The sequence below is a fragment of the Capsicum annuum genome, chromosome 3, assembly GCF_002878395.1.
Source record: "Capsicum annuum cultivar UCD-10X-F1 chromosome 3, UCD10Xv1.1, whole genome shotgun sequence".
Lineage (NCBI taxonomy): Eukaryota > Viridiplantae > Streptophyta > Magnoliopsida > Solanales > Solanaceae > Capsicum > Capsicum annuum.
This window is the reverse complement of record NC_061113.1, coordinates 20,760,616-20,779,794: the sequence shown is the minus strand read 5'-3', so window position 1 is coordinate 20,779,794 and position 19,179 is coordinate 20,760,616. Positions and strand designations below refer to the sequence as shown.

Here is a 19,179-nt window from a genome sequence, read left to right as displayed (position 1 = left end):
TATAATTTTCATTTCTAAGTCTATTACCCACCGCCCATCCCAATTAAATCCCATTTCCCAAGCCCAGTAGCCCACCGTCATTTCTTACCCTAGAGACTTAGGTTTACTGGTTACATAATTCATCTCTGAATTTTCACTACGCCTCACTCTCTCTGTCTCTCAATAAACTGATAATATCAGTGGACCCAAAAGTCGATATTCAAGGCATCAAGCTCAACATTTGCTGAAAACTCAAAGAGATTAGAGATGGCCAAAGACGATTTGCTGCTCGGCTCTTGTTGTTGCGCTCACAGGTAATAATTTTTGCTCTTCTTACTGCTCAATCTTACTTTAAAGATTTGAAGTCTAAAATTCTTCTGCTTCATCTTCAATTCTGTCCAATTTCTAACCTATAATATATGCTTATACAAAGTTTGGCTTGATCCACACAAGGGCGGCCTATATATTCTAATTTCCAATTCTCTGTACGTGTATAGATTGTACTTGATGGTTTGAGCTGATTTTAGTATTATTGATGTGTGGTTGCTTGAATTTAGTAGTTCTTGATGTAAAAATCTGGTCTTTTTTGTGTTTCTGCTATATGTCTGATGAATGCATCCGGAGATTTGAACTGATTTTAGTATTAGTGATGTGGGGTTTGTTTTTTAGGAAGACGGCTGCTTGAATTTAGCAGTTTTTGATGTGAAAATCTGATCTTTTTGTGCTTCTGCTGTATGTGTATTGATTGTACTTTGTGATTTGAATTGAATTTACTATTAATCATGTGGTGTTTGTTTTTCTAATGACCTATGTTGCTCGGATACTCCAAAAATGTTATTGCATCCGTGTCGGATACTCAAAATTATCATATTTTTGGAGTCTATGTTGCTCGGACTCTCCATAAATGTTGCCGCATCGGGTCGGATCCTCCAAAAATTCACAACTTTGGAAGGATTCGACACTCACCCGTCGACATTCCTAAAGAGTTCGAGCAACATAGTTTGGAGGGACCCACGTACATTTGGTAGTATTCTTGGAGAATTCGAGCAACACAGCTAATAGTTGGTATCACGACTCCCTTCTTCCACAAGTTACTACTAATAATTAACTATAGTAATTAATTGCATAGTATGCATCCCAAGAATCGAGAATCAGAACCAATCTATGAATTTGGCACTACAGTGCTAGTGATGGATAATGAATAATATTATTAGTAAAATGGCGTATTCATATTGGGATGAGAATTAACCTCTATTTTTTTTCTAATGATAAGGGAACCCAGCATAACTAATCCCAACATAACTAATCCCAGCATAACTTGTTTTCCAACCAAACGACCCTTAATTTTGACATAAATAACTAAATTTCATAATTAACTGCGCTTGGGAGCTATCGAATAACCCAAAGTTTGTTTTAATAAAAAAACTTTGGTGGATCTGCATACAAAACTAAGCCCCCCCCCCCCCCCCGTACACAACGGAACGTTAGCGAACAGTCGATCCACCGCTTCCTTCTTTCAATCAGGTTTCACTTTCTCCTTTTCCGACCATTCATCACTAATAAATAGGGGTTAATTCTAATCCCAATATGAATTACGCCATTTACTAATAATTTTATTCATTATCTTTCCAAACTATGTTGCTTGAACTCTTTGGGAATGTCGACGGGTGAGTGTCGGATTCTTCCAAAGTTGTGAACTTTTGGAGGATCCGACCCGGTGCGACAACATTTTTGGAGAGTCCGAGCAACATAGCCTCCAAAAATATGATATTTTTTGAGTATCTGACACGGATGCAATTGCATTTTTGGAGGATCTGAGCAACATAGTTCATTAGAAAACATGTATATATTATAGTTCATTAGAAAACATGTGTATATTGAGATGTAAATGGGGTTTTCTAGATACCCAACCAGGTTTGTAGAACACCTAATGTATGATATTGAGGCTTCAGTTGCATTTCTACGTGCCTAGCAAGCATCATGATTGTTGTGGGGTGTCCTTCTGAAATATAAGTATGTTCATTGACTTTAGTATGATATATGTGACTTGTTCATATTGACATGTTTTTTTTTGCTATCCATGGAGATGGTAATGAGTACTTTCTTTTCAGGTTTCCTTCTGATGAGTGATGACTAGAGAACAAATCATCATATAGCCTGTTGCAATTTGTAGTGAATCGTAGAGCAAACTGAAGAAGATAGAGATGTTTTCATTGTTTTATGGACTATATAAATACATGTTTAGCAAGACCGAGTTTCATGTCCTTATTCTTGGAATTGACAAGGCTGGGAAAACGGTACATTCTTAACTATTTTCGTCCCTCATTTTAAAAATAATTTTGACATGCAATGTTTCATGTACTCTATGCAACCCAATTTTACGTTTAATCATTTCTAACCACTTTTTATTTTGTAATTGATAAGGCTCTCATGATCCCCGGATGAATTAGGTATTATTGTCATACACAATGCAAGAGCTAAAAGAGGGGCTGGGGTGAAAATATAATCAATTGTTGACTCTGAAAGAGATTGGGCTTGATATCTTCTAAATGGTCATGTGAATTGTTAAGCTAGTAGCAATACATTCTTAGGCTGCATTTGTTTTTATTAAGATTCAGTTGTTTGAATCTGAATGCATAACTGAATGATTAAGATGTTATCTTCTGATCTGAAAACTGAATGGTTAAGACTATTAAAAAAATGGGCACCCCGGTGCACTAAAGCTACCACTATGCGCGGTATTCGGGGAAGGCCCCACCACAAGGGTGTATCGTATGCAGCCTTACCTTGTATTTTTGCTAGAGATTGTTTTCAAAGTTTGAACCCGTGACATCTCGGTCACATGGCAGCAACTTTACCAGTTACTCCAAGGCTCCCCTTCAATGGTTAAAGACTGTTTGTTTTTCAATATCTGAATATGCAAAATTTATTTATTTGCATATATAATATAAAATATAATTCAAATAAAATTTAATTATATACTAGAAAAATATTTGATTTTATACAATAAAATTATTATTTGGTTGAAAAAAATATTTATATTTATTAGTGATAATGGATGTGTGGCCTTACCAGGAAAGATAGGGTGAGGAATGAGATAATTCGGGAGAAGGTGGGAGTTGCTTCGGTGGAGGATAAGATGCGAGAAGTGAGGTTACGTTGGTTCGGGCACGTCATGAGGGGTGGCTCGGATGCTCCAGTGCGGAGGTGTGACACACTAGCTATGGATGGTTTTAGGCGGGGTAGTGGTAAACCGAAGAAATATTGGAGGGAGGTGATTAGGCATGATATGGAGCAGTTACAACTTACGGAGGACATGACCCTTGATAGGAAGGTGTGGAGGACGCGGATTAGAGTAGGGGGTTAGGGGGTGGGAGTGCATCGGTAACAATAAGGAAGAATTCTTTTGTGTCTGTAGGTTTTATTCGTGGTGCTGTGTGAAGTCTCTGATTTCGGTTAGATAGTTCTTATTTTTATCTTGTGGTTGTAGTATTATCTTGTTGCTAGAGGTGTTAGTTTATTTTGCACTTCGCTTTTGTGTTTGTTATGCTGTTGTTGGTTCTAAGCCGGGGGTCTATCAGAAACAACCTCTCTACTTCACCTGAGGTAGTGGTATGGTCTGCGTACACTCTACCCTTCCCAGACCCCACTATGTAGGAATAAACTGGATATGTTATTGTTATTGTTGTATTAGTGATAATGGAGATGATTTGTAATGGTGGTGGTAATGATTGATGTTAGTTATTAGTAATGTTGGTGGTGATAGTTGTGATGATAGAAATGTTTGGTATTGTAGTGACTCATGATGGTGGCGATTGATGGTGGTGGTGGTAGTGATGTGAAATTGGTTGATGTTAGTAGTTGGAGGTGTTGATTGTGATAGCTTTAAAATGAATGCATGATGGTTGGCGAAGTGTTGGTGGTAGTTGGAGATGATGTTGGTTGCGATGGTGGAGATGATTATTTGTAGAGATATACTGTAGCGATGATGGTAGTTTAAGTAGTGGTAGATATGGAGACACCGGTGACAATGGTGATGGTGGTGGCAGCCAAAGAATGTGTGGATGCTGATGATGTGTTAGTGGTAGTTAGCGGTGGCATTAGTTGTGATAGATGAGTTGGTTAATATTTGGGATTGATCGGTAGTGATTGATGGTGGTGGTGGTGGTATTGATGGTGTTGGCATTGACGTTGACGGTGGTGATAGAGACGGATAATTAAAATAATGGAGGTGGTAGATATGATAGCTGCTAAAAATAGTAGTTAATAGCAATTACGATTGTGAATGGTGAAGGTGGTTGGTGGCTAGGTGGTGGTGGTTGACAATTATGGTGGTGGCGGTGGTGGTGACTGATGATTATGGATAGTTGTGGTGAATATTATCCAGTACAGGAATACCTCTTAATAATTAAGACTTAGTTCAAGATCTGAATGATTAAGGCATATTCAGACCTATTAAGAGCCAAACCCTTAATGAAAACAAATGCACTTAATGGTCTGTAGTCTGAATCATTCAGATTCAAACCTTCATTAAGTGCAAACAAATGAGGCCTTACTCAATTTTTGTATAATAAAATGACTATCTATTTCTGTATGTTTCGTATTTAATGAAACGTATGATTTGAAGCAAAATGTGGTTCCTTTGATTGTTCTTAATTTAGTTTTGCAGTGGGTTGAGACCAACAGTAGATTTTGAAATACGAGAAGTGGTCTTTTGGGGGCTAGTCGTCCATATCCAAATTAATGTATTTCTGGTGTTTCATCTTTTTTGCTTTCTTATGTTATATCGCAATGATCTTTAAAGTTCACACACTTAAAGAGATCTAGAGTAACTTGAGGACGGAACGTCCATTAGGTTTACATGTTAAACATATGAGCGGGATAATATATGGATGGAAGTGAGGTAATTGTTGTGTTCTTTTACTGTTTAGTGGCTGGAAAGCAGCGTGTAAGGAAATGCAGATAGCACAAGTATAGGATAGAGAAAACAGATAGGAAAGAAAGAACAAACGAGATAGGGGGGAGAGAGAGATGAAGGAAAACTAATCACTCGAAGCTTATCTGAGATCACTGTATTCACTGTGTCAAACACAAAGATTAACATGGCTTTTGTTGGGAAAAAAGCTGAAGAAAAGACTAGAAGTAAGCACCAATTTTTGACAAGCCCCAAGGTAGATTCAATTATTGAAGTTTGTTTGTGAATTTGGATTGCACTTCGTATTGTAATATTCCCCAAACTTTCTTGGATTATTGTTTATATCACCTCTTGTTGGTTCCGTAAATGGCCTCTCTATCTCCATGACAAACCCCACGTGTGGGATTACATTGGGTTTGTTTACATTGGGTTTGTTGTTGTTGTTCATTAGAATTCTTAATCAGATATCCTCCTCCTTGAATAGAGACTCTTCATAACTAAAATGTCTTTAGTTTTCTCCTGAACGATAGAAGTAGCATTCACATTCATCTTATTAAAATCTCCACAATGGAGTGTCTATGTAGAAGACATTGCTAATCCTTGTGTTTTCCGGCAATTCAATGACACAAGTGTAAGAGTTATGGAATGCCTTATGTTGAAGACATCGCTAATCCATGTGTTCTCGGGCAATTCAATGACATAAGCATTAGAGTTACCTTTGTGGAAAATTTTTTATGGTCCAGCATTTTGATAATGGAGCTTCTTTAGTTTGGGTTGAGAATTTTTTTTTGGTGACTGAACAAATGTTTAAATCCTAGCTTCAAATTTGTCTCATCGTCAATGTAGAGTTGCATTACTTTTTTTGACAATTGAAAAAAAAAATAATGCAGCTCTACTATAGACAGTCTTGGGTCATATGTTAGTATTAATGTGCCGAGCTTATGCTTTCCTTGGGGAGCCTGAGAAGGGTGAAGTATATATGTCAATAGGTTTCCTTGGTTTCAAACCCATCTCAATTTCAAAGATATTAGGACCAGTGATTTGACCCGTCACTTGACAGAGCTATTATATCCAAAGTTGACTATAGGCAGAACTAGGTCCCATGTAGTTTGTCTCCAATAAGATGACACATAACAAAGTAGGTCCACTAAGCTTTTGGTACAACCTAAGTTAGGCCATGAATGTGAAAAGTAGTTGAGGGTTATAGCTTAGTGCTTTGATTCCACAGTAACTAGTGAACTTTGCATCTTGACTAAAATCAGTAGTCTTAGGAAGTCCATGGAGTCACATGAGCTGGATTTTCTATGCAGCCTGTGGTAGCTTCCATGATACTGCTGAGCTCGATCAGGAGTTTGGGAGGATCCGACAGAAGTACAAAATTCAATTATTCAGAGAATAAGATCGTACTAGGTAAATTTCTTCTGTAGAAGCAGGTAGTAACCCAACTTTTAAGAATTTGCTCATAGCGCTGTTTCCCGTATGATGCATATTAGAGCCTATTAGAAAGTAACGACCCTGTGGAATTGCTGATGAACCTCCTTAGATGATGTAAATGTTAATTTGAGAAAGTTTGGTAAGTTCTCTGTGCAGAATTCTGCTTGTGATTAAAACCAAGTGTTGCTATGTGATACAATTAAATCGTGAAGTCAGGCAGTCTACCTTTTTTTATGGATTGTCAATAGGGGAAATAACACTAGTCAATGAATCTTAAAATTCTTTTTGTGGGAAATATAAGAGAAGATTGAGTCTAAAGGATTTAGGTTGAGTAGGACCAAGATGGAGTACTTGGAATGTAATTGTAGTGAGCTGTCGCAGGAGGCCGACATGGTAGTGAAGTTGGATTCTCTTCTCATTTAGAGAGTGGTGAGAATGACGAGGATGTCACGCACCGTATTGGTGCAGGGTTGTTGAAATGGAGGCTCGCTTTGGGAGTCTTGTGTTATATGATGGTGCCGCCTAAGCTTTAAGGTAAGTTCTATAGAGTTGTAGTCCGACTAGTTATGTTATATGGAGCGAAGTGTTGCCCAGTTAAGAACTCCCATATCCAAAAGTTGAAGGTGGCGGCGATGAGGATGTTACAATTGATGTCTGGGTTTACTAGGAAAGATAAGATTAGAAATGAGATTATTCTGGAGAAAGTGGGAGTGGCTTCGGTGGAGGGCAAGCTGTAGGAAGTGAGGTTATGATGGTTCGGGCATGTGATGAGGAGGTGCACGGATGCTCCAGTACGGAGGTGTGAGAAGCCGGCTATGGATGGTTTTAGGCGGGGTTGAGGTGCTGATAAAGCATTGGAGAGGGGTGATTAGGCATGATATGGAGCAGTTATAGCTTACGGAGGAAATGACCCTTGATAGGAAAGTGTGGAGGACTCGGAATAGGGTAGAGGGTTAATGGGCAGGAGTTTAGCTATTATAGTAGAAAAGGTGCTTTGTTTGTATCTGCGCTTGGAGTTTTTCTTCTTGGTGTTTCGGTGATGTCTATGATTTTGGATAGATAGTTTATAATAGTACCGTGTGGGTGTCTTATTTCCTTTATTATCTAGCAGTGTGTTATCCCATCCCATTGTGTGCTTTTGTGTTTTTGTTTGTTATACTGTTATACGTCTTGAGCCGGAGGTCTATTCCCTATTTCATCTAAGGTAGTGGTATGGACTGCGTACACTTTACCCTCGTCTCTCTACTTCATTTGAGGTAGCGGTATGGACTGCGTTCACTTTACCCTCCCCAGGCCCCACTATATGGTAATACACTGGGTATGTTTTTTTTGTTGTTAATATTATTTGAATTGTTGTATTTACATTGAGATCCTATTTATAGACACTATACTGTAATTCTTTTCCAACCAAGAGATTACACGATAATCCTTTTCCAACTAGGAGACTACACTATAATCCTTTTCCAATTAGGAGACTACATTGCAATCCTTTTCCAACTAGGATTCTATATACTATTCCCCTTCCTACTCCAATTTTAATACTCCCCTTCAAGCTGGTGCCATACAAGTTATATGTACCTAGCTTGTTACAGATGTAATTAATACGAGGGTCGGTGAGGGATTTGGCAAAGATATCTACAAGAAAACTGGTAAGGACTGCCCTGGATGTCGGGGAGACCTCAGTTGAAAAGGAACAAACTGAAAAAGTGGTCGGTAAAGTAGTAAACGTCGCTGGAAAGTTCATCTGTCACTGGAAAGTTGTTGGAAACTGATACAAAATATATGGGTCATCCCGAAACCGAAATCGAGAGATGAGTAGATCTTGAACAGGAAAGTCGCCAAAAAACTTGCCAGAACATGCTCATGCGCCGGATTATTATATTTGATGGCTGAAAAGTGGTGAGCACATGTATTTTAACTTAGGAAGCAGGACGAAAAATAAACGAAAAAGCTAGTCCGTATTCTTTGTGAAGAAGAGGATGTGGGAGTAACTACAGGGTCTTTTGGCTTTGGAAAAAGAATTGGTTTAGCAAGGCTAACAACAGGGTCTTTTATCCTTGAAACAAGATTTGGTTTATCGAGGCTTCTTCGAAGGTTTCTTGCTTCTCTTGGGTTGTGGCGAGGGTGGCACTCACTCGTTCCAAACTCCAAAAGAAGGGATAAGTAGGTGCCCATGTGAAGAGCACTCTGAAGATGTTGGCCACCACTTTTTGCATTGTAGAGTTAATAGTCGGCTGCGGAGCATGTTTCTCGCAATCCTTGGCATGCCCAGGGTCATGCCAAAATCACTATGGAGCTACTACTGCATGTGGACAAAGAAGGGTTTTACGAGAAATCAAAAAAGACCTGGAATACCATCCCTCGAACCATTTGGTGGACTGTTTGGCTTGAAAGAAATGTCAGAATTTTTGAAGGTCATAGGAGCAATTTACATGCCTTAAACAAAGATGTAATTTTTTTGCTATCGTATTGGTTATGCAACTCATGCAATTTTGGATACAATAGGGGATCTGCACAATCTGTTGTTATGTCTTCTCGCTTTTGCTTAGTGCAAACATTTGTAATATCTTTGAATACTTGTAAAAAGAAATAAGCATATGGGAGTAGACTGCAATACAGCAGTACTAGAGCTGGAATGGAATTTGGATGTAGGAGTGAAGTCCAATTTAGCTTTACTCTATAAGATGAAAAGCTGGCCATACTTTAAAAGGGCAGCCTGGTGCACGGAACATTCCGCACTGTCGGGGAAGAGCCGCACCTCAAGGTGTGTGATGTAGACAAACCCTACTGCAAGCATTAATGGCTGCTTCCACGGCTTGAACCCGTGACCTGCAGGTCACACAGAGACTACTGTTGCTTCAATGTTCCCACTCTTGTCCATCATACTTGTTAAAATAAAGTTATCCCTGGAATTAGTCTGCTGTGAACACTGATCTGAGTTGCATCTTTTTTTTTTTCTTAAAAAACAAGCTACTGCTTTGCTCTTTCTTATTTGGTTTTGATTTTCAATCATTTTGTAGTTTCTCTTTCTTTGTGTGTTTTTTTTTGGGTTGGGGTGGGGGGTGGGGGGGTGGGGAGATGGGGATGGGGATTTTACATGCTTAACCATTACAGATATGTTATCAGTCTAGTATTGAAAGGTTTCTTTCTAATCATTCTTTCTATTATTAAATTTCTAGACATTGTTAGAGAAATTAAAGTCACAATATTCAAACTTGGAAGGCCTTCCACCAGATCGTATTGTTCCAACTGTGGGGCTCAATATTGGTCGTGTTGAAGCATCAAATACAAAGCTTGTATTTTGGGATTTAGGAGGTCAGGTATGAACTTCACTTCCTGTGTGACCTCTGAGATGATTATGCTTTTCATTTTAGAACTGTAAAGGGTCTGTAATAAATGCAGAAGCAGATAATGTATTATATCTGACAAAAGACAAGGTTGAAGTGCTTGACATCAGGCTTCTGTTTATACTTTGTTTTTGTCATCACAGTTGCATGATTTTCGGTGTATATTGTGCAAATTATGATGTTCTTGTGTAGGACATATACTTAAAAACTTAAAGATGTATTTTGATAATTTTCCGCCTTATATAGAACAGTTCTCGCAGGCATGACTTTTGTAATAATTGGCGGCAGAATTATACAATATTCTTACGTTTTATCACTAGAGCTTAGTCTGCAAAGAGGGGTGTCAGTTCTCTGGCAGCAAGATACTTTTATATATTTCAGCTGGTTATGGACAGTTTATACAAGTTTCTCTGACTAACATGACACCATTTATGCACCTAGCCTGGTCTTCGCTCAATCTGGGAGAAGTATTATGAAGAGGCACATGCTGTGATCTATGTTGTTGATGCGGCTTGTCCGTCACGCTTTGAGGATTCAAAATCTGCACTTGGTATGTACTGTTGGTTAATCATGTGTTCAAGCTTTTGTCTGGTTCATGATTAGTGGTCATTATCATTTATTTATTTATTTATTTATTTTTACTTCAATAACTGCAGAAAAAGTTCTTCTGCATGAGGATCTGCAAGGAGCTCCACTTCTTATATTAGCAAACAAGCAGGTAAAAGGCGTAAAGCAGTTTCTTCCACACAAAAGAGGTTATTTATCTTGGATGTTACTGATTGAACAGAGCACAGCTTTTTGTCTCTTCCTTGTCTACTTCATTTGTCAATGATAGTTAAAAAGGGCAGCCTGGTGCACTAAAGCTCCAGCTAAAAAACTGAGGCCGTTGCTGGGGATCAAACCGGGTCACCCACTTGACAGGCAGGAACACTAACCACTATACTACAACGATCTTGTCAATGATAGTTATATTTGCACAATCTCGGGATCTAATAATCGTTGTACTTTATTCAAGACTTGGTGTTTTGTCATTATATTTCTTGTTTTATCGTTGTCAAAAAGGATTCTATTCTACATGTGCCTTCATCAGAAAAGAAAAAGTGGATTCCAGATATGCGACTAAGAGGATACTGGTTTCAGTGCTATAAATATTCCCTTGATTCCTTAATCTGTGTTTTGCTTATTAGGCTTCGCCCATCTTTTTCCGGAGGTATAAAAATGATAGCTTGCTGATGACATTAACTTTTTTGTGCTTGATGTGATGTCGTGACTAGTCATTTGCTTATGCACATCAATTTGTCAAAGCAGGACCTTGCAGATGCTGTATCAGCGGAAGAAGTTGCGCGGTATCTCGATCTCAAGAAACTCGATGAGAGAGCTTATACCTTTCTAGCTGTTTCAGCGTACGATGGGTGAGTAATACTTCTTTATCAGTATCAAACATTAGAACAATGTTTCTCCAGGTTAGTCATATAGAAGACCACTTCATAAAACCATTTTCCGAGAAGGTCTGACACATTATGGTTTAGAAGTTCTATCTAAGAGTCCTGGAAACAAGCTTGAATAATAAAAGCTTTTGCTTGCTTGATTGCAGGTTAGGAATTAAAGAAAGTGTGAATTGGCTTGTAGATGTTATGGAGAGAAGTAAGAGAACTGAAATGCTACAACTCCGAGCAGGGGCAAACCTTAGCTCTACATAGAAGGAATCATCCATATTGCTATAAATTTTGCCATACCATTCCTGTAACTTTTGTAAGTAAATCAGGATATTGGAATTTCATCACAGTGATGCGTGAAAATGGTGATGTTAACCTCCACAACTGCAACCATCTGTGAAGTTTACCTTCAAATTATTACGCTTTCTCATAAATTCTTTTATTCCATTGTCAATGACTAGTATCTTTTTTCATTCTGAATGGAAAGTCAGTTTGTGCACTGCATTCATATGATAGTAATGGGTGATGTGGAGCATTTGGCAAGATAGATCTTTTATTTGACATGGTCAAGAACAGTATGAGTTTCAGATTCTTGATTAGTGCAATGGAACGTAACTTATGTAAACACTTAATTTTTGATCCAAACCTAATATTTTTTATACCATTTTAACGTTCAATTAATTTTTTTATTTTATTATTTTTAGGCATTTTAAATTTATCTTATTTTTGAGGTTCGTTAAATATTTTGAAAATTACAAAAAATAGAGTCACATTTTTAAATAAGTTTCTATTTTATTGTTTATTTATTTAAAAAAAAATTGTTTTTTTTTCAACTTTAATAAAGAATGTGATATTAATATTTCTTAGTCATATTCCTAAGACTAGCTAATTAATTTATTTTGTAGTAGATTTTATTATTTTTTATTTTTATATTAATTAAAAAAAAAAAAAAAGAGAAGAAACCTAAACTACCCAAACCATCCACAAGTTCCACTTTGACAAAACTTCTCCCCCATTATCTGCCAATCTTCCTGTAACACAAACACACACACACGATATAACACACAATATATATTTAAAAAGATGAAAAGGGGGGGGGGGGGGGGAGGAACTCAAAAAACAAAAAGAAAAGTGAGAAAAGAGAGATAGAGGAGAAAGAAACCAAGGGAAACTTACAAAAACCTGAAAAAAAAGAAGAAAAGAAAAACAAGAAAAAAAAACATCACTGGAGAAGTTTGAATAGAAAAGAGAAAGAAAAGAAGGAGCGAGTTTGAGTTCGAGGCTTGTTGAGTTTCCGGTAACGTAGCTTTTGCTTCTGTATTTGGTTTAGTTTGTCATACGTAATTTGATCTCATCTTGTACTACTTATTTTACAAATTTAGTTGTGAATCAAAGTATGAACGAAACAACTTGCATGATTTCATGTCGATATGAACTGCATTCCAACATATTTACATACATCTCCGAGATCATTTTAATCCATTTAGTAAATATGTACGGACATGAATATTGTGGCTTATAAAATGTTAGCATTGATCAATGATCCAAAAAATTTAACGAGATGCTTAGTTGATACTGTATAATTCTTAAAAGTGTCATTATTTTTTCTCCAATTTTTCTTTCTTTTAATTTCATTTCGTTAGCGTATTGCGTGAATGTTCTTCATCCTATATGTGTGCATGTTTGGAAAGTTGCCATTTTTTATTTTAAATATTTCATACACGAAAATCAAATGAGAAAATAACAACATTTCAATCACTGTTAATACATTTTGAAATATATTCATACATATAATGTTAGGTTTTCAAATTTTGTTTATTTGTTTAAGTAAAAAAAAAAAAAATAAAAAAAAAATTGAAGTTTCATTAGGTTTGTAAATCAGTGAGTTGTACAACAAATGGAATCTTAAGATTATGTATACGGACCTCAGGAGACTACAATTTTTTTTATTAATTAATCATTCTAGTTTAGATATGAAAAAATTGGTTGTGATGCTTTCGGTAATGGCTGTGTGTTTAAATTTACAATATTTTTCGTTAATGTTAGTTGTATATATATATATATATATATATATATATATCACATACTCCAGGATTCTGATCTTTAAGTTGAAATATTTTTTCGAATAACATCTAATTGTCACAAGTACTAGTTCATTATATGACATCGAGTCTTCATATTTCAATAATTTGTTTCTGGGAATGAATGTCTTTAACTCTAGATGAGCTTTAGGCACATTTAAGGTATTTTTCTCGATTAAGAATGAGGCGTACACATCTTTGTGGGACGATCAAAGTAATTCAAGGATGCAGTTATGCACCTTGGCAAAGATTTTTTAAAATTAACATTCATCGACTTAATACAAGAGTTATCGATAGATATTAAAAATGAGAGAATCAAGGCCTACTGACATAATTAATCCAAAATAATTTAAGCCACACATAAGTCATGAAAGCGACCGTGCTAGAACCACGGGACTCGAGGGATGCCTAACGCCTTCCCCTTGGTCAACAGAATTCCTTATCCGGATTTTTAGTTCGCAAACCAAAAAAAAATAAAAAAATTAAGAGTCATTTTCTTTTGAATAGGGATTCAATAAAGTGACTTGGAACACCCAAACTCCATTCCAAGTGGCGACTCTGTAAATAAAATAATCCTTTTCAAAACGTCACTTCAATTGAAAAAATCCATTTTCTCTAAAACCAACTCCCTAGCGGGGGTCGGATGCGGTGAAAACCGGGGGTGTGAGAACTTACAGATACAGTTCTTGAACTTGTGGATCCCTAAAATTTACCATGTTCTGGGAAGGGGGGAAAGAGAGTCTCATACGATTCGACTCATCTGAAAAGTACTCCTACATTGTATTTTTTTGCACAGAAGGATGTGTGTCAATAAATTTGTAATGAAGATTATGGGTTCAAATTTCAGTAGAGAAAAAGGTTAGGTCATTTCTGTCAATTTTTTTCAAGTTTCGGTCTGCAAAGTTATCTGGTAATGGTGGACGGATGCACGTTCGGTCAACAAAGTTATCTGGTAATGGGGAATGGATGCACGTCTTCCAGTGAATAGTTTAAAATAATAATTAAAAAAAAGATTAAGAAGACAACAAATTGATTAGGGATAATACTACCAGGGTCGTTTGGGTAGAGTGTATAAGAAAAATGCAAAATGTGGTGTATTGAATTAGTTATGTTTATATTTTTTTTGTGCAATGTTTGATTTGATGTATTAAAAATAATATATTTTGTATATTTTTTATATAAAAAAATTATTTGAGAAAAATACCCATGAACCACATAGGGCTTCTTCTTTCTTCTCCCCTCTTCACTGTTTTCTACTATGTGTGTGTTTTTGCTCTCATGTTCTGTTCTCTGCGTATGAATCCCTTTGGGCAATTTTTCTTTTTCTTCTATGAATTTCTTCACTTCGTCTAAACCACAACGAAACTGGCGAACTTTTTTCTGGAAAAAAAACTTGGAAAAACAAGAAAAATTAAATAGAGAAAAAACTTAAGAATTGCCGTTCAATTGGGAAAGCTTCTGAAACTAGACTTGCCTTTCGTAAAATACTTGAGACTTGTCTTCCATTTCTTGCTTTCTCTGTTTAATGTTCAATTGGAAAGCTACTGGGCAATTGAACGGCAAAGAGATTGGATTGTACGGCAAAAAGATTGGAAAAAAATGAAGGGTAAATTAGTAATTTAATAAATTAATACATGTGTTGAAAGCATTGCATTAGTAATACATAGAAAAATGGTGTTATTAGTTATGCATAACATAATATATAATAGAGTGTATAACTAATGCTTGCATTAATTATACATAGATTGAAAAGTATACCAAACGAGGTATTAATAATGCATAAAGTAAATACAAGCATTAATTTTTTTATCACATTCTACCAAACGTCCCCTTAGTATTAAAAAAAAAAGAAAGGGAACTTTAGTAATTCTTAAGACCCCTATTTTCTAGTGGCACTCAACTGGGAAATCAAAAGTAGGAATGTGCAGAAATCGGATCAACCGATAAACTGAATCAATAAAAATGTTATTGATTTATCGGTATCGGGTTATTGGGTTAAGGATTTTGTAAATTCTTTTTTGGGGTTATCTGTTCGATTTTTGATTTTAAGGTTTTAGTTAATGGTTAAAACGATAATCCAATAAATTTATATTTTTATTGTAACTATGTAATAGTGACTTTAGATTTTAAATACATATCTTATTTTATTTTATTTTTTGTATTTTATAGTTGTTGTCTTAGTTCTTATAATTGTGTGGACTTTATACATGAAATTAGTATAGAACAAATGAAAATAAGAGAAATTTTAGGGAAGTATTTTCTTATTGATTAAACTGAAAATCAAATCGATAAAAGCCAAAAATTGATAACGAATATCTTATTGTTTCAGTTATCGGTTTAATATTTTACAAACTGAAAATCGATAAACTAGATTGATAATACACAAAATCGAACCAAACCGACCGATATGCATCATAATCAAAAGATTAAATTTGAACCATCAGACTTTACCATTAAGTGCATTTGTTTTCCATTAAGATATTGACTCTTAATAGGTCTGAATATGTCTTAATCATTCAGATCTTGAACTAAGTCTTAATTATTAAGAGGTATTCTTGTATTGGATAATATTTACCACAACTCTATCCATAATCATCAGTCACCACCTCTGCCACCACCACAATTGTCAACCACCACCTAGCCACCAACCACCACCACCACCACCAACCACCATTCACAATCGTAATTGCTATTAACTACTATTTTTTAGCCGCTATCATATCTACCACCTCCATTATTTTAATTATATCCGTCTCTATCACCTCCGTCAATCTCAATGCCAACACCATCAATACCACCACCACCATCAATCACTACCAGTCAATCCCAACTATTAACCAACTAATCAATCACAACTAATGCCACCACTAACTACCACTAACACATCATCAATATCCACACATTCTTCGGCTGACACCACCATCACCATTGTCACCGATGTCTCCATCTCTACCACTACTTCAACCACCATCATCGCTACAGTATATCTCTACTAACAATCATCTCCACCATCGCAACTAACATCATCGCAAACTACCACCAACACTTCGTCATCCATCATGCATTCATTTTAAAGCTATCACAATCAACACCTCCAACTACTAACATCAACCAATTTCACATCACTACTACCACCACTATCAATCGCCACCATCATAACAATCACTACAATACCAAACATTTCTATCATCACAACTATCACCGCCAGCATTACTAATCACTAACATCAATCATTACCACCACCATTACAAATCATCTCCATTATCACTAATACAACAACAATAACAACAACAACATACCCAATTTATTCCCACATAGTGGGGTATGGGGAGGGTAGAGTGTACGCAGATCATATCACTATCTCAGGTGATCCGATAGCCCCCTCCGTCTTAGAACCAATAACAGTATAACAAACACAAAAGCAAAGTGCAAAATAAACTAACACCTCTAGCAACAAGATAATACTACAACCACAAGATAAAAATAAGAACTATCTAACTGAATCATAGACTTCACACAGAACCACGAATAAAAACTAGAGACATAAAAGAACGCTTCCTTATTGTTACCGACGCACTCCCACCCCCTAACCCTTTACCCTAATCCGCGTCCTCCACACCTTCCTATCAAGGGTCATGTCCTCCGTAAGTTGTAACTGCTCCATATCATGCCTAATCACCTCCCTCCAATATTTCTTTGGTCTACCTCTACCCCGCCTAAAACCATCCATAGCTAATGTCTCACACCTACGCTTTGGAGCATCCGAACCCCTCCTCATCACGTGCCCGAACCCCTCCTCATCACGTGCCCGAACCAACGTAACCTCACTTCTCGCATCTTATCCTCCACCGAAGCAACTCCCACCTTCTCCCGAATAATCTCATTCCCCACCCTATCTTTCCTGGTAAGGCCACACATCCATTATCACTAATAAATATAAATATTTATTTCAACCAAATAATAATTTTATTGTATAAAATCAAATATTTTTCTAGTATATAAGTATTTTGTATTTGAATTATATTTTTTATTATATATGCAAATAAATAAATTTTGCATATTCAGATATTGAAAAACAAATAGTCTTAACCATTGAAGGGGAGTCTTGGAGTAACTGGTAAAGTTGCTGCCATGTGAATAGGATGTCACCGGTTCAAGCCTTGGAAACAACATCTAGCAGAAATGCAAGGTAAGGCCGCGTCCGATACACCCTTATGGTGGGGCCCTTCCCCGGACACCGCGCATAGTAGTAGCTTTAGTGAACCGGGCTGCCCTTTATTTTATAATAGTCTTAACCATTCAGTTTTCAAATCTGAAGATAACATCTTAATCATTCAGATATACATTCAGATTCAAACATCTGAACCTTAATAAAAACAAGTGCAGCCTAAGAATGTATTGCTACTAGCTTAACAGTTTGACAATTCAAATGACCATTTAGAAGATATCAAGCCCAATCTCTTTCAGAGTCAACAACTGATTATATTTTCACCTCAGCCCCTGTTTTAGCTCTTGCATTGTGTATGATAATAATACCTAATTCATCAGGGTAGGGGAATATAAAATCACGAGAGCCTTATCAATTACAAAATAAAAAGTGGTTAGAAATGATTAAACGTAAAATTGGGTTGCATAGAGTACATGAAACAGTGCATGTCAAAATTATTTTTAAAATGAGGGACGAAAATAGTTAAGAATGTACCGTTTTCCCAGCCTTGTCAATTCTAAGAATAAGGACATGAAACTGTGTCTTGCTAAACATGTATTTATATAGTCCATAAAACAATGAAAACATCTCTATGATTCACTACAAATTGCAACAGGCTATATGGTGATTTGTTCTCTAGTCATCACTCATCAGAAGGAAACCTGAAAAGAAAGGATTCATTACCATCTCCATGGATAGCAAAAAAAAAAATGTCAATATGAACAAGTCGCATATTATACTAAAGTCAATGAACATACTTATATTTCAGAAGGATGCCCCATAACAATCATGATGCTTGCTAGGCACGTAGAAATGCAACTGAAGCCCCAATATCAGACATTAGGCTTTCTATCAACCCGGTTGGGTAGCTAGAAAACCCCATTTGCATCTCAATATACACATGTTTTCTAATGAACTATGTTGCTTGGATCCTTCAAAAATGCTATTGCATCCGTGTTGGATACTACAAAAATATCATATTTTTGGAGGCTATTTTGTTCGGACTCTCCAAAAATGTTGCCGCACCGGGTCGAATCCTCCAAATATTCACAACTTTGGAAGGATCCGACACTCACCCGTCGACATTCCCAAAGAATTCGAGCAACATAGTTTGGAGGGACCCACATACATCTGGCAGTATTCTTGGAAAATTCGAGCAACACAACTAATAGTTGGTATCGTGACTCCCTCCTTCCACAAGTTACTACTAATAATTAACTATAACTACTAATGATTTCGTTCCACCCCACAAACTGCATATTATGCAGCCCCAAGAATCGAGAATCAGAAGCAATCTATGGATTTGGCATTACAGTGCTAGTGAAAGATAACGAATAATATTATTAGTAAAATGGCGTAATTCATATTGGGATGAGAATTAATCTCTATTTTTTTTCTAATGACAAGGGAACCCACAACTAGGGCTGTGCAAAAACCGAACCTACCAATAAATCGAACCGATAAAAATGTTATTGGGTTATTGGTATTAGGCTATTGGGTTAACGGGTTTTTATTGATTTTATAAAAATTTTTATTGGGTAAATGGTTCGGTATCGGTTTTAGCTTATTGGGTTATCGGTTTAACCGATAACCCAATAAGGATACACTAAATTATTGTTTTATCCCTATTTATATATTTAAATATCTCTCTCTCTGTGTGTGTATATATATATATATATATGTATAGATTATATGCACTACTAATTCATAATTCAGTGATTTACAAAGTATTAACCTATTTAGGGCAATAAAGACACAATATAAAGTTCGGTTATTATCG

At 36.3% G+C, this 19,179-nt stretch overlaps 1 protein-coding gene across 1 annotated transcript; it reads left to right on the top strand.

Annotated features, from left to right (window-relative positions):
- Positions 1-247: 247 nt before the first annotated feature.
- LOC107864157 (ADP-ribosylation factor-related protein 1) lies at positions 248-11,615 on the top strand (the record flags this gene model as incomplete). Its single annotated transcript, XM_016710442.2, is given in 7 exon segments — positions 248-293; positions 2,091-2,276; positions 9,508-9,648; positions 10,117-10,225; positions 10,332-10,393; positions 10,984-11,087; positions 11,270-11,615. Coding segments are annotated over 6 exon segments (615 nt in total). The 3' UTR covers positions 11,376-11,615.
- Between the last annotated feature and the right edge of the window lie 7,564 nt (positions 11,616-19,179).